This window comes from Silurus aristotelis, assembly GCF_946808225.1.
Source record: "Silurus aristotelis genome assembly, chromosome: 21".
NCBI classification, from domain to species: Eukaryota; Metazoa; Chordata; class Actinopteri; order Siluriformes; family Siluridae; genus Silurus; species Silurus aristotelis.
The window spans coordinates 4,351,252-4,367,110 of NC_139594.1; the positions used below are offsets into that span (position 1 = coordinate 4,351,252).

At 40.6% G+C, this 15,859-nt stretch overlaps 1 protein-coding gene and 1 long non-coding RNA gene across 9 annotated transcripts in view; both read left to right on the forward strand.

The window, feature by feature from the left end:
- Positions 1-4,624: 4,624 nt before the first annotated feature.
- The window catches only part of camsap3 (calmodulin regulated spectrin-associated protein family, member 3), a 45,374-nt gene continuing 34,139 nt past the window's right edge, over positions 4,625-15,859 (forward strand). For 7 of the 8 annotated variants that reach the window (XR_014530682.1, XM_083524324.1, XM_083524325.1 and 4 more), the window contains exon 1: positions 4,625-5,201. Coding sequence is in view for 7 of the 8 variants with exons in the window: in XM_083524324.1 (XP_083380450.1) it covers positions 5,069-5,201 (133 nt within the window). In the remaining variant the exon portion in view is untranslated. The remainder of the gene's footprint in view (positions 5,202-15,859) is intronic. The other variant, XM_083524323.1, reaches the window with a different exon arrangement.
- Positions 10,960-14,903, forward strand: LOC310717018. The gene is made up of 2 exons (XR_014530725.1): positions 10,960-13,116; positions 13,603-14,903. It is a non-coding gene; the product is annotated as an uncharacterized lncRNA (long non-coding RNA).

A 15,859-nucleotide genomic window follows, 5' to 3' on the forward strand; every position in this document is an offset into this window, starting at 1 on the left:
ATAATGGGATTAAAATAGTTAGGTGTGCTAATCCTCTTAGTGCAGTATTCGAGTTAGAGTGGGAAAAAAATGGAGTCATGTGATACGGCGGTTTCTTCAGCTGCATACGAGGCTGAATATCATTCTGGTAAATAGGAAAATGTAACGTAAAGGGGGGGGGGGGGGGGGCGCCAATATTTTTGCAACTTCAATTTGAGGAAAAGTAAATCATTGTGTGCAGTATTTATCTTATATGTTACTATTTGGGAATGTGCACAATCGAAGCAAAAGTATTTGGACACCTGCCCTCCAGCCATATCATCATATTCATCCTCATGACTGTCTCTCTGACCATGTCGGAGACACACAACTGTATAAGACGTCCTCGGATGTGGTACCATGAACTTGCCCTTTCGCTTGAACTTGGAGACCCAAACCTGTTCCAGCTCTATGAAGATCCAGCGCATCCTGAAAGTATTCACAGCGCTTTGTTACAGCTTTATTCCCCAATGGATTACATTCATTTTTTTCCTCAAAATTCTACAAACAAAAGCCCATAATGACAACGTTTGTAGTTTGTTTGAAATTTTTGCAAATTTATTTAAAAAAAAACAAACAAAAAAAAACCCACCCTGAATGAATCTCTCACAAATCCCCCACAAGTCTATTGGACCATCTTCCCAGAAGAGTGGAGGCTATTATAAGATCAAATGGTGTAGAATGGGATGTTGAAAAAGCATAAAATCCTTTAGTAAGGTGTCCACACACTTTTGTGTACTGAGTGTATCACTGATCTCACACTGCACACAATAACACAAACTAAAACATACTGTTACTTATAACAATCAGAACCTTTTCTCCTGATCCAATCGTCTGGTTTCCTAGTACAAAACAGACCATTCTTCTCATATTAAATACATTACAGGATTACACACAGGATGTGTGTTACACCTTTTTACAGCCTGTACTGTATATTGTACTGTATGTGTGTGTGTCTATTGCTAAGACTGTGTGTTTGGGCCTTTCAATACTATAGTGTGTCTGTATAACAACATGAATGTAGGGCTGAAAAACTTAAAACTCCTTATACTTTTATTTAAAAGAAAGTGGTTAAGTTATTGAACTTGAGATCTGAAGGTCATGAGGTTAAATCTCAGCCCCACCGTGCTGCGATTCCTGGGCCCCTGAGCAAGGCCCTTACCCACATAACAGCTCGTATTAATGAGAGAACTGTACTTTGATTCTTTTGCTGGAAATATATTGATTGATTGTATATGGAATATATTTAATAATGGTTTTGACACTGGATATGTTATCGACTTGGTAAGACTATTGTTTTCCGAACGCTAAGGACAGATTCATAAGTATCCTGCCTGATTCCTCAACATCTCACTAAAACCCTAAATGCTAATGACTTTGATGAAATGGCTAACAACATAGACTCTATCTTTACCGGACACCTTTGCCTCCATCCGATTTAGAAGTTTAGAGAAGTTTAGAGAAGAAACACCTGCCCCATGGTATAGTAGTCATACGCTTAAGAGCAGTCTGTAATCTGGAAAGAAAAGTAAATTAGAGGTTTTCAGAATCGCGTTAAAAAACCCCGCTGCTAGAGCTGAGCACCTGTGCAAACTCATAGAAATCCAACAAAACAATTCCAGGTTCCTTTTCAGTACAGGGGCTAAATTAACAACAAATCAGATAGCTGAAAAGAGTATCACAGTTTAGTAGTGAGGACTTTATTCTCCACTGAAAGTATTAGTAAGACAATTGTGGAGGTCCAACCTCTGAGATCATCTCGTGATCCAGTCTCACCTAAAACTCAACAATTACAATAAACCTGTATGATGTTATTACCAAAGCCAAATCAACATCATGTCTGTTAGATCCCATTCCAACTAAACTACTGAAAAAAGTGTTACAGCAGGTGAGCCTCTTCTGAATATTATTAACTCCTCACTATCTTTAGGTCACGTCCCTAAACCACTCAAGGTGGCAGTTATTAAGCCTCTTATTAGGAAATCTACTTTGGATCCAAATTAACTATCAAATTACAGACCCATTTCAATTATTTTTTTTATGTTTTAAGTTTTTGGAAAAGATTAAGTCTGCCCAGTTATGCTGCTTTTTTTTTTTTTTTTTAAGCTTCAGACCAAGGCTACATCTCTCTAGTTTTGCTAGATCTTAGCACTGCATTCGACACTATAGATCATGACTTTCTCCTGGATCGCTTAGAAAATTACATCGGCATTCAGGGACAGGCATTAAGCTGGTTTAAATCCTACCTGTCTGATTGTTACTATTTTGTACATTTAAATGGAGAGCTATCCAGGTTAATGCAAGTAAATTATGGTGTGCAACAAGGTTTAGTTCTAGGACCCCTGCTTTTCACAATATACATGCTTCCCTTAGAAAATATTATTAGAAGGCATGGGATTATCTTCCACTATTATGTTAATGATACCCAGCTATATATCTAATCAAAACCAGAGGAAACCTCTCAATTGACCAGATTCCTTCTTAGAAATATTACTAAGCTACGAAACTTGTCTATATCTGTTGCAAAAAAACTCATCCAGACTGGACTATTGTAATGCATTACTAGGTGGATGTCCTGCATAATTAATAAACAAGCTACAGTTTGTCCAGAATGCAGCAGTCCGAGTTCTTACAAGGTTGAGAAAATATATAAAAAATATCACCATATAACCCCAATCTTATTATCCCTACACTGGCTACCTGTTAAGTTTCGAATTGACTACAAACTACTGCTACTTTCCTACAAAACACTAAATGGTTTGGCTCCTATGTATCTATCCAGTCTTCTAACACGCTACAATCCATCGCGCTCCTTAAGATCTCGAAACTTTGAAAGTTTCTAGAAAAGTGAAGTCCACTAAAGGTGGTAGAACATTTTCACATTTAGCTCCTAAACTCTGGAATAGTCTTCCTGACAGTGTTCGGGGCTCAGACACACTCTCCCAGTTTAAGTGCAGATTAAAGACCGTATCTTTTTAGCGAGTCCTTCACATAACACACATCACATCATAACCTTGTGCTCCAGAACATCTGATCACATGCACATTATCAACTTATGCTTGTTAATATCATTAACAGCTGCTACGCCAATTCCTCTCCACTGCTTCTCTTTCTCTACCCATCCCGAGGCATCCTGAGGCTGTGCCAGTCACGTCCTACCTCATGAAGATTGTGGACCTTTAAAGAAGTAGATGCCGCAAACATCCCGAACCATCTAGAGACTAACCAGCGCCATTTGGATTTCACTTCATGTGGAGTTTGGACACTGAACCTCTTTGAGTGTTTAAAGGCTCTGGCATGGAGAAGCTGCTGTTGGATTTATGATGATCACAAATGTTGAGCGATTTTATGAGTTGCTCAGTAGCTCCTGGTTCCATAATCTCAAATGACTGTATAAGACTGTAGAAAGAACATTACTCATAATCACACACTCCAGTGCTCATGCTTGTTCTCACTCTCCAGTGTTCTGCATTGTTTAAAGATTTATAATCACACTCTTGATGTCACCCAAATGAGGATGGGTTCCCCTTTTAAGTCTGGTTCCTCTCAAAGTTTCTTCCTCATAACATCTAAGGGAGTTTTTTCTTCCCACGGTCACTCCAGGCTGCTCATCAGGGATACATTGAACTCAGAATCCAAAGGATTCCCCCGAAAAAAATTTGTACTTAGAATATTTCCACCCCTGCATCAAAAAAGGACATTGATTCAATACTTATAAACTGTAATGATTCTCCACAACTTCCTCTTCTTCCTCTTCACTCTCGGATTAGGAATAGAATTGTATGATTGAGTACAACAGTTTAATGCACATTGAATTTCTGGCCCTCAATTGTACTCACGTCTTTGACTACATCACGTAGCAAATAGGGGTATTATGGGGGGGTATTATGGGGTGGTAAGGGGTGGCAACACCGAAGCAAGCATACTTGCATGGTTCTTGTGGATTCAAGGAATGATATATGGGCGCACTTTAATATTGGTCTATGAAATTGAAATAAAGACTGATGTGTGATTTACCTTCATTGATTAAATCGAAGCAGTTCACACCATGATGCCAGTGTCGGAGTACAGTTGGGGTGGCGATGTTTTTGCTTAGCCACCCCGTGCCTCTAAGATGGATCCGCCCCATGCTGTCCATTGCAGACATTTGGAAATCTTTTCCAATAGTTCTGGAGCAGCCCATGTGCCTGAACCTGCTCCGTATCTACTTCCTCTTCCTTACAAACTGTCTCATTTACATCTCATTACATTCTCCCATTGTGGTGCATTGTGGGATTTCCCAATGAATTTTGTTGCCTTTTACACTATAACCCTTTATAAATATGTTTCCAACAGTATCAAATGTCAAAGATGTCTCAAAGAGTGAACAGGGTGCGGTTTTGAAGTGAGTTCATATTCCGGTTCTCACACACATTGCTGTGTGTGTGTGTGTGTGTGTGTGTGTGTGTGTGTGTGTGTGTGTGTGTGTGTGTGTGTGTGTGTGTGTGTGTGTGTGTGTGTTGGTTCACACTACACCTTATACCTGCTCGGCTGCCTTTAGAAGGTTAGTCCCGCCCACTAATGACGTCCCAGGGCTCGTTGTGAGCTGTGATTGGTCGGTCGTGTGTTTGAGTGACGTGTGTATGGAGCACCTGGAGCCCGCTCGGTTGCTCGGTCGCTCGGCGGCGCATTTCTCCCCGAGCAGCGCGCAGGGATGCGGACTTTCACCGCGGGGCTGGAACAAGTCACCAAATATCTGCAAACGCAGTGAAACGCTCCGTGGCACACCGGGGGCGTGTTATTGAAGCTTTGTGGCCTTACACGAAGATAAAATACGACTATTTTTTGTTGGAATAAGAAGCACTTTTTTTTTTTTCCTTTTTCTATTATTAATATTATTGTTCCTTTTCTCCTCCCGGATCCTGGTTCTCCGTACAGGAGACGCCACCCGACATCCGCGTTTTCACTCCACGCAGCGGGGTATGAAAGGATGACCGCTTGAGTCCTCTCTTTTTCTACGTATTTTTCCTCCATAAGGCCTGTCTTTTATTTAAAGAAGGGGAGGATCGATATGGTGGACTCGAATGCGATGAGGAAGACTTTCGTGGTCCCGGACGTGAAAGCTTTGGATCAGTACGACATTCACCGAGCCAAGATCTGCGCCAGTGTGGGCTGGGTTCTGGCGAAATCCTACGGCAATGCAGGTACTGACCCATTTCACACACACTCCAAGATCACACTCTGCTCGTTTCATCCGTTCATCATGCGCTTTCATGAGTGGAGATGAAAACTCAGCGTTTTTCTCTCTCCCTCTATCTCTATCTCTCTATTTTCTCTCTCTTTCTCCTTTTTTCTCCTTTTCTTTTTCTCCCTCTATCTCTTCCTCTCTCTCTCTATCTCTCTTTCACCCTCTATCGGTCTCTCTCTCTCAATCTCTCTCTCACACTCTCTCTCTCTCTCTCTCTCTCTCTCTCTCTCTCTCTCTCTCTCTCTCTCTCTCTCACACACACACACACAAAGACACACACCATCCTCGTAGAGCAGTTTATTTATTTCTAACCCGTTTCTGGTTTGCAGTGTAAACATCTACAAAAGCCTACAAATAAACACTGGTCTCCCAAATAATCTCTATAATACCATTGTTTAAATGGAGAGAGAGAGAGAGAGAGAGAGAGAGAGAGAGAGAGAGATGGCTGGATAGAGAGATGGCTGGATAGAGAGATGGCTGGATAGAGAGATTGATGGATAGATATAAGGGTAAATAGGTAGACAGTTAGCTGGATGAATAAATTGATAGATAGATTGATTGATGGATACACGTGTAAATAGATGGATAGAGATTATAGCCTACATTATGAACACCTGGTCAAACTCAAGAGATCAGTTTCATGTCTGAGGGTCTGAACGCTAATCGAATTTATTTACATAATGAAATTCAGTGGACTTCACAAACAAGCAACATTGTCTGTGGCCTGCATGCTTTCTGTTGACTTGAAGAAAAAATTAGACGTACTGTGAGTCACTCATGTAAGAGCGCACACACACACACACACACACACACACACACACACACACACACACACACACACACATACACACACACACACACTCCCACTCCCACCTTCATCTCACGACCCCCCCAATGCTCTTTTTATTTCTTTATTTTGTTTTTTTAAACATGTGCTATGACTTTCACTGATGATTGGACATTCAGTGCCACCCAGATGAGGTTGGGTTTTCTTTTGAGTCTGGTTCCTCTCAAGGTTTCTCCCTCATACCATCTCAGGGAGTTTTTCCTGACGACTGTCACCACTGGCTCATTCATTAGGGATAAACACAGAGGCACTTGAAAATAAATTGAAATTTTACAACCTGTTTATTTCCGTATAGCTGCTTTGGGACAACGTCCATTGTTAAAATTGATTTACAAATAAAACTTCTTACTATTAAATATTATTAAATTATAAAAAAAAACCACCAATAAAGTATACCTGCTGGTTCGGCTCTCACTTATTACATCATTCTAAGGAATTAGTCAGGAATTATTGTCCTTTAGGACAGTGTGATGTCGGATCAGGTTGAACTCGGTGTTCTTGTAATACACTGATTGTTGAGACTCCCTTCTCAAAACCTGGCTGATTATCAGCAGTTTCTTCTTTCACGTGAAATGTAAATGCGTGTTGCCGTGAGTCACTCGTGTCGGAGCACACGCCCACTGGTACCTATTTGAGAACGTTCATAGCTGCTACTTATAAATCCGGTAGGCTTTTTTATTGTCATTCCAACCGAATACAGTGTAGTGTACAGGGAAATGAAACCGGGTTCCCACAGGACTGAGGTGCTGCATAGGATAAAAAAAAAAAATGTACCAAAAATAAAACAAAACCCAGAAGGACACGCAAACTAACTAGGACGTGACATAAAGGGCAACATTAAGTCCAAACAAAAATTGACAGTGAGAGCGTAGATTCCCTGTACAGTAAAATTGTAATAGTGCAAATGATTTGTCTATATAATAATAAATACTGTACATGTAAAAGCTGAAATAAACGCTGTCTTTGCAAGATAGTGAGAGAGTAAATATCCTGACAGTACAGTATAGAACCCCATTACATGATATAGAAACATGGTCCTAGACTACCTTTCCTTCAAACTGTAATGCAGGAGAATATAATGTACCTACATCTATCTATCTATCTATCTATCTATCTATCTATCTATCTATCTATCTATCTATCTATCTATCTATCTATCTATCTATCGATCTATCTATCGATCGCTCTCTCGCTATATATATATAATATATATATAGCATGTATATGTATATGTGTGTGTGTGTGCGTGTATATATATATGTGTGTGTGTGTGTGTGTGTGTGTGTGTGTGTGTGTGTGTGTGTGTGTGTGTGTGTGTGTGTGTGTGTGTGTGTGTGTGTAGTTCCCCATGTTATTGAATTCAGCCCCTGATTTAGCTTTCCACTCTCAATAGTAATAAATTGTGCCATTCCTTATTACTGGACTTGTTCCCTCAAGCATACACATTTTCTAACTTAATCCAGACTATTTTATATGTAAATATGGATGGACTATTGTATAAAATATGAGTAAATTTACACCTCATTCACGTTTATGCTAAAATGTAGGTATTAAAGATACAAAAGGCAGAGTGGTACAGTCTCGATATAATTTTCGATAAATATTTTTCCTCAGCTTGAGTACCTGATCCTGTTAGTTTAATCCATTAAATATACTCGAATAAATGTCCACAATACTGTTAAAATGGACAATATCTTTTGTATTTTTCCCTCATTTCCTCTTTATGATACATGAACACGCACGAGTACGAATATAAAAATGTCCTCCTGTTATTACTAGCCGCTAGTCAGCTAGTTAAGCACTAGCAAGAGCGCTTTCATTGATTAAACATGGAGGTTTCACTCGTCATGTGTGTCACATGTTCGCCGGTTGATTTGACGGTGAACCAAGGCATTACATAATCCTGAACGTTTACACCTTTTTTGTAAATCTTATTGTTCGCTAGATTAGCATGCTAGGTGTTTTAGCTGGACGTGGATAGAAGTTACCACAGATGCTGCTTTTATCAGTGTCTGTCGGTCCAAAAGCACTCGTAAAAGTGTGCAGAATTAAAGAACTCAATTGCAAAAATGTTTTGATTGAGATTGTGTTGGAAATGTGCAGGTAACATGGGATAACAGTTATGCTTAACAGATGCTAATCCCATTCACTGTAAATGAACATTATGAAGAGAAATAAAGCTCGGAAGGAAGCAGCAGAGATGATCCGTGTCTCTGTTGAGTGTATGCTGCTTGTGCGGTTAGCTTGCTTGGATAATTTTTCCACCAAAGCCTACAACATAATGTAAACCAAACCTTAAAACCATAGTGCTTTTCAAACAGCATTGGTAATGTCTAAACTGTAGGCAATCGCTCAGCTATATATCTTGTAGGCGAAAGCTTGAAGAACCAGACAGACGGATAGATACAACTTTATTGTGTACAGTATATGTGCAGTGCATATGTACAGTGTGTGTACAAAGCTAAACACAGTATATACACCGATCCGGCATAACATTATGACCACCTGCCTAATATTGTGTTGGTCCCCCTTTTGCTGCCAAAACAATCCTGACCCACCAAGAATTTACAGCATCAACTTCTTCAGCAGTTTGCGCTACAGGAGCTCATCTGTTGGATCAGACCACACGGACCAGCCTTTGCTCTTCAAGTGCATCAATGAGCCTCGACCGCCCACGACCCTGTCCCCGGTTCACCACTGTTCTTTTTTTTTTTTTGGAGCACTTTTAATAGATACTGACCACTGCAGACCAGGAACATCCCACAAGATCTGCAGTTTTAGAGATGCTCTGACCCAGACGTCTAGACGTCACAATTTATCAAACTCGCTCAAATTCATACGCTCACCCATTCTTCCTGCTTCCAACACGTCAACTTTGAGGACAAAATGTTCACTTGCTGCCTAATAAATAAATCCACCCACTAACAGGTGCCATGAAGAAGAGATCATCAGTGTTCTTCCCTTCACCAATCATCATTTTTATAATGTCAGAATGTTATGTCTGATCAGTGTGCACAGATAACATATACATTTAAATATCTCGTAGGAAATACAATAGATTATTTACAGGATAAATGAGTAGAATGATTAAAAAGAGTAATGCAGATTGCAGAAGAACTACATGGTGATTACTGGCAGTAAAATCAGTCAAATATACCAGTTGTAATGGTCATGTGTCCACATAGTTTTGGCCATATAGCATACATTATGCTCTCATTTTCAGTACCTTTAATAGGTTACAGTGCCAAAAACTGCAATGCAATAACTTGTAATCACATTCTTCAGTCCAAAACAAATCCACCAACAGTGCCAAACCAGCTAATCGTGTTCACTCCACACTTCAGAGCTCAGGTTTGTTTGGGGGGTTGGATTACAGGCAGGTATTTAGACTGGGTTTAAGGATTTCTGGTTAAGTGCTTGGGGAAAGTGTTATTGTTGTTGCTTTAAAAAATACCGCGCTGTACCTAAACGAGGTTGCAGTAAATTTGCTGATCTGCGTTTTAAAGGTCAAAGTTGTAGCCGAGAAAACGCTTCGGTGATGAGAGATAGCAAACTCTGCAAAACCCGTGATGAAAAATTAACTCGTTTTCTTTCTTTTTTTTTTTCTTTTTTTTTTGTGTGTGTGTGTGTGTATGTGTGTGTGTGTGTGTGTGTGTGTGTGTGTGTGTTGGCACTTTCTTCATGTTCCATTGTGTTCAATAAATGAGCCACAAATAATATTAATGTGCCACTCGGCATTCCTGCGCTTACTTTAGAACTCGATGGCTGGTGTACAAACGGCAGGCTGAGCTTCAGGGCAGATAATCAAGCGCTCGTGTTTAGTTAAGCATAATAAAGCAATAGATTACCGGCGATAGATTCACCAGGGCACAAAAACAACCAGTGGAAATATATTTGGAGTTGGGATGGACATTAAATCAATTCAGCTAGATCACTTTGGTTTACGTGTTATTTGTTATGCAATCGGTACCGGTGAATGAGAATCCCACTCCATAGCGCACATACACGCACAAACACACAATACACACACCGTGTCCGTGTTTGGTCTTTGCATTGGCAGCTGTGGCCAATAACCACACCCTCTGGTCAGAGTCACTGAGGCTGGCATGCACTGCAGAGTGAAAGGAAAAGCCTTGGATAGAGAACTGAGGATTTTGCTGTGTGTGTGAGAGTGTGTGTGAGTGTGAGCAAGCGAGAGTCTACAGCAGTGAAATCCTGCTGAGCAAGGACTGCACTTATCTTCCTGTCTGACTTTGATGACATCATCAGTTTTCCCCTCACTCTCCCTGGATTGTGTTGTGGACTCGTTTTTCCTGCGTCGTTTCTGAAAACACAGCGTGTTCACAAAAAGCATGAAAATAAAATGCAATTAAATACAAACAAAAGCGCTGCTTAGCAGACCCTTTTTTTTTGTTAGTAAACATAGTAACTGTTTGTGGGCGGAGCTTAGGTTTTGTTTGTGGTGTTGTCGATAACGGAGCGCTGTACAAGATACCAATGACATTTTGTCTGAATTCAATACCAGACTGCGTGATCACATGTCAGATTATAGGATGATGTCATCCGAGCGATCCAGGCCGTCAGTATAATGCCTTGTAGTTTGTCTTAAAACGAGATGATGAGTGTCTCGGTTTGCTAAATGAGTGAGCTTCAAAATATTTTGTCATTTGTTAGCATAAATAGGGTATTGAAGAGTCTTGTCTGAGGAGTTGGGTCTAGATTTCGAGGTGAGTCCGGCATTTAAATGGTTCCCACTGAATTTTCACTAAGCTTTGACTCCCAGGATCTACGGTAGATTGTGGGGTGTCTATAAAATAAAAAAGACTGTAGACACATCCAAACAAACACAAGCATTATAGACCAAAAATTCTTTCTTTTTTTATTTATTATTATTTTTTTACACATTCATTTACTTTTATGCCACTTGACAGATGCCCTTATCCCATTATTTCAGTTCTACAGCTGCGCAGTTGAAGACCTTTCTCAAGTGTGGTGGTGCTGGGATTTGAACTCATGACTTTTTGATCAAGTCCGAGACCTTTATGTATATTTCTGGTTATTTGTGCACGTTTTTTATAATTGTTTGTCGCGCATTTAATGCATGAGATTGAATTATACAGGGTGGGGAAGGGGAACTGGAAATTTTGGAACCAGGAGTTGGCGAACCCTGGCGCAATTGCGTCTGCGATCATTTGGAACCAGCACGAGCTCGTTTCGAACCCTTCGACGTTGGGTATAACGAAGCAGTGCCATGATTGCCAACGAGAGCCTTTTACAAAGAATGGTGGTAGGGCGAGTCCGTCATTTTAAAGAAACAGCTTAACACAGCGATGATGAATTGTGCTGTGGAACCGAGCGGCGAGGGCTCCTCATGTTGGCAACTCCAACAGCCTCGATATTCTCTGGTGTGTAAACGCCACCTGGGGACTCCTTTTTTGTTTTTTTTTAAGCTAAACCACTCCACTGCTCCATTATAACTAACGGCAAAATGAGGTCTTTGGTTGCATGGAGGCATTGGTTTTGGTTTATGAAGGCATTGGTTCCAAACTATTGCCTACATCCCAGGGTTGCCAGCTCCTCTTTTAAACATTTCCCGTTTCCCTGTGCCACTCTGTGTGTGTATATATAGATATCTTGTGTAATAGCTACTTATGATGATTGTTTAGTGCTATTTTTATGCTGACCTGTTATTGGTGGATCTTCGCAGACCAAACAATCCTTTCATGGTGTGCTCGTTTGGTCTACGATGGAAATAAAAAAACAGTATAAAGATCGTTCGTTAACCTCAACCACCTCCACTCCAGCACAGAGAGCTGGCTGAGCGCCCTGCTGTGTGCCACACGCTTTAGTGTGTAGGTGTTTCTTTTCTTTCCTGAGCGCAGGTTTATACTCCTCCTCGACCGTGCTTTCTCCTAGCGGTTGGCTTTAACAACAGCTTTTTTGGCCCCCTTTTTCATGAACATTATTGTAGTCTGTAGCCATGAGTCAGCTTCGGGCTTTGGTTCTGCATCTGCACTTCCAATTCAAATCATGCAGCATTATTCTAAGTCTGTGTTACTCGAGTAGACTGAGTCAGAGATGCGCATGGGTTTTTCCGTTCCGTGTAGAGCGCGACACCGAGCCCGAGAACAATACACCGCACCTCCCCCTCGTCTACTCTCTGTTCATCCTCATTCATCTTTAGTTACCGCTTCAAACCCGCTTTAATGTTCATTTCTCTTCAGTCGGGGCAAATTGGCCTGGCTGGCACGTCTCTCCTGGACTCTCCTGGTTGCTCCACTTAGTCATTTCTGCTCCATCGGTGTGTCACCGTGATGAGTCAGCGGTTCACCAGAGCGCACAGGGCGAGCATTCCAAGAGGAAATCCTGTTCAAATCCCTTTGCATCCAACTCTCAATGCACACACACACACACACACACACACACACACACACACACACACACACACACCCAGCTCGCCTTGGTAAACACTTTGGGGAAAGACGAGTCCTTTCCATGAAACCCTCGTGTTGTTGTGGTGACCGGTTTCTTGTTTATTTTATGGGTTTGGATTTTGAAACATTCGAAATTACACCGCGACGACGAGTCACGTGTTTGAGTTTAATCCCACGCTTTACTTTTCGCCTGGTTCACATGATGCGTTTTAATAAGGAGAGCAAATATCGTTATGTCCGTCACCGCGATCGCGTCTCGATCGCCGCTCTGAACCCCTCAGACTCGAGGTCGCGGTTCTTAGAAAGGGTCCATGAAGAATAGCCAGGGTGCCATTCTTTTTTTTTTTTTTTTTTTTTTTTTTTTTTAAAAAGAACTCGCAAGCACATGCTTACAGGTTGTTATGACTGAATTCTAATCCATGTCCTATAAACCATAAAAGGCAGGTGGATTCACAGATTTGTGTTTATAGAATAAATTGAGGACTCGCAGGAGGAAGATGTGGTCTGAGGGTTTAATTTAATTATTTGAAATGCTTTAGGTTGCTGTTTGACTTGGTGAAGCATTAAAATTTTTTCATTTAGGTCCCAATGTCTTTTACAAATCAAACCACAGCTAAAACTGCTGCTTAATCGGTACAGTAAAACCCCGTTGTATGAGCAACCTATAGTACGAGCAAACGGAGATACGAGCGAAAAATTGTACCCTGTTTCACAAGCAAATTTCGAAGGCAGAGCAAACCCACGCTGCCGGTTCCCCGTTTTCAGCGGAGGGAAGCATCAGTCACTTAGTTGATGACGTATCACTCGGTCAACGGGGTTATGCTCGAACAACGGGGTTTTACAGTACCATGTGTCACACAGTCAGTTTCGCTCTCTAGGACTCGATGGCTGTCACATTGTCAGAACTCGAACTTGCGATTTTATTGCAATTTTTTTTTGCGCAACACGGAATCGTTAAAATTAAGAACAGCCACAAATAAAAAGTAGAATCGCTAATAATAGTAATCTGTTTATGGAGTCATGTTTTAGTCATTTTGTATTGTTCCCTTCAGGATTTTTGTATTGGGGAAACCCAGAACACTAAATTCAGTCTAAAACTAGGATTTTTAAATGTCACGCCACCGTCTCGTGTGTGTTAGCGATGGATTGAGAGAGAGATGAAGGCTGAGAGAGAAATATACAAGTAATAAATAGGTGTGTTTGTCTTTGCGTTATCAGACTCCGTCAAATTTAACAGCCGAATCTCTTTAGTACGTACACGATCATATTTTTTTTCCCCGTTTTAAATCTAGGCAACTGCTTTGATCAGTAACTCTAATAAATGTACAGTACAAATACTCCCAGACTGTAACCACCACAATCCTTCGAGGCAAGTCGAAGATCATCCGCAGTTCCTCCACCCGACATCCAGGATCTAATAAAAAGCAGGCGTGTGAGCATGTGGTCAGCGAGAGTGCTGCTCTCCAGTGCCTCGTTACTAAACATGCAGCAGATGTGCGTGAAGGAACCGAAGAAACCTCGCTGCCAGAACAACATCTGTGTGTCTGCGTCTCAGTGCAAGTATAGATGAAGCACAACTACAAAGCTATGGCCAGAACATTCCCGATAAACACGCAAGCATTTCTAAACACATGCTCCTCTAATCTAATGGTTAATCACAATTACAGATGTCGGTGTCGTGTACAGGCAGAAACAACAGCGTGTCTCTCGTTCTCCACGGATTCGATCTTAAATACAGATCGGATTTGTTATGTGTGTTTTCCCCTAAAGAACAACGAACAGTTTTCCTGCACGCACCGTTAGAAATGCTTTGAAGCACAAAAACGTTTAAGTGCCTTTATTTCCCATGTTCGGCTCCAAAGTGTCAATGATCAGAGCAAAGATTCGCATTTGAAAAAAACCTCAGAAATCAGTATTAGGGATGGGCTTATATGAGAATTCTGGATTCATGTTTCTCGTATACACACACATCTGCCAATGTCAAAGTAAATACAAGAATAAAGTTTTTTTTAAACCAGATGAACTGAAATCATATATTAAATATGACAAGCAAAAGTCATAGAATTGGAAAAGTCATATGTGCTTTTTAAACATGAACATAACCTTCACTCTTCTGGGCAGACGTTCCACTAAATTTCAAAGTGTGCTTCTGGAGATTTGCGTGAGATCCTTTCAGCCACATGGGTGTTAATAAATTCAGGTAGGTGAGGAGGCCTGGTTTGTCGTTCCAATTCATCCCAAAGGTTCAATAGGGTTGGAGCTCTATAGCAGGAGATCTTTCACTTCAACCCATGTAAAGCAAATCTTCATGGAGCTGGGTTTGTGCACAGGGGCGTCATCATGCTGGAACAGGTTTGGGTCTCCAAGTACCAGTAAAAGTCGTGTCCCAATACTTTTGTCCATATAGTGTATTTCTTTCTTCAGTGGAAAAACAAATGTATTGTTACTGAAAGTTCCCTCTCAACCAAAACATTGTGGGAAGGACTTTCAGATAGTGGCGAATGAGTAGAAGGCAGCACGTTGTCCGATATTTTTCCCGTTGTTGCCAGATGTGTGGTTTCCCCCCATATTAATAACCTACAGCATTATTATTTCTTTAAACACCAGTTATTTATATGTCAGTTTTAAACCATACAATAAGAGCAAATTGTGTGGTTATATTGGTGGACCGGTGCACCAGTTGAAATATTCGCATTGTGCATTGACATTAACATAAAATATAGGAAATCTTAAATTACTCAATTTGTGTGAATTGACCTTTTCGTTTTAATAGATGAAATAAAATTTATGGTATACAATATTTAACAGGCGGCGTCTATTTTACCACATTAACAAGGCGAACTGAGGAAATGGATGTGTCAAATTGAATGGTGTAAGGTTTTACATTTTCCTTTTTTTTTTTTTTTTTTTTTTTTTTTTTTTAATGCCAAACTGGCAACCCTGGTTCATCCACTCAAAAGCATGTAAATGACATGCAAGTCAGCGTCACTAATTTTGACTTTGTAACCACAAAGCCACAAACTCTCCTGAAAAGTCTAGAATCCGTGGTGTTTTAGCATTCATTTAGCATGATTTTCCTCCACACTACTTATACCAATCTCACCGGTTTCAGCCCCAACAATCCCAAAATCCTCTCGAAAGTCCCGCCCATAGTGTTTGATCGACAGGGCTACTCTCTTGACAGTAGAAACGGAAATGCAAACTGGGATTGGTTAAGCACTTTGACGAAAAAAGAAGATACATTTTGTGAAATGTTTTATTTAAAATTTTTTATATATACTATATATACGAAACTTAGTGGTTAGAGTGTAACGCTACACGTATTTGTACCAC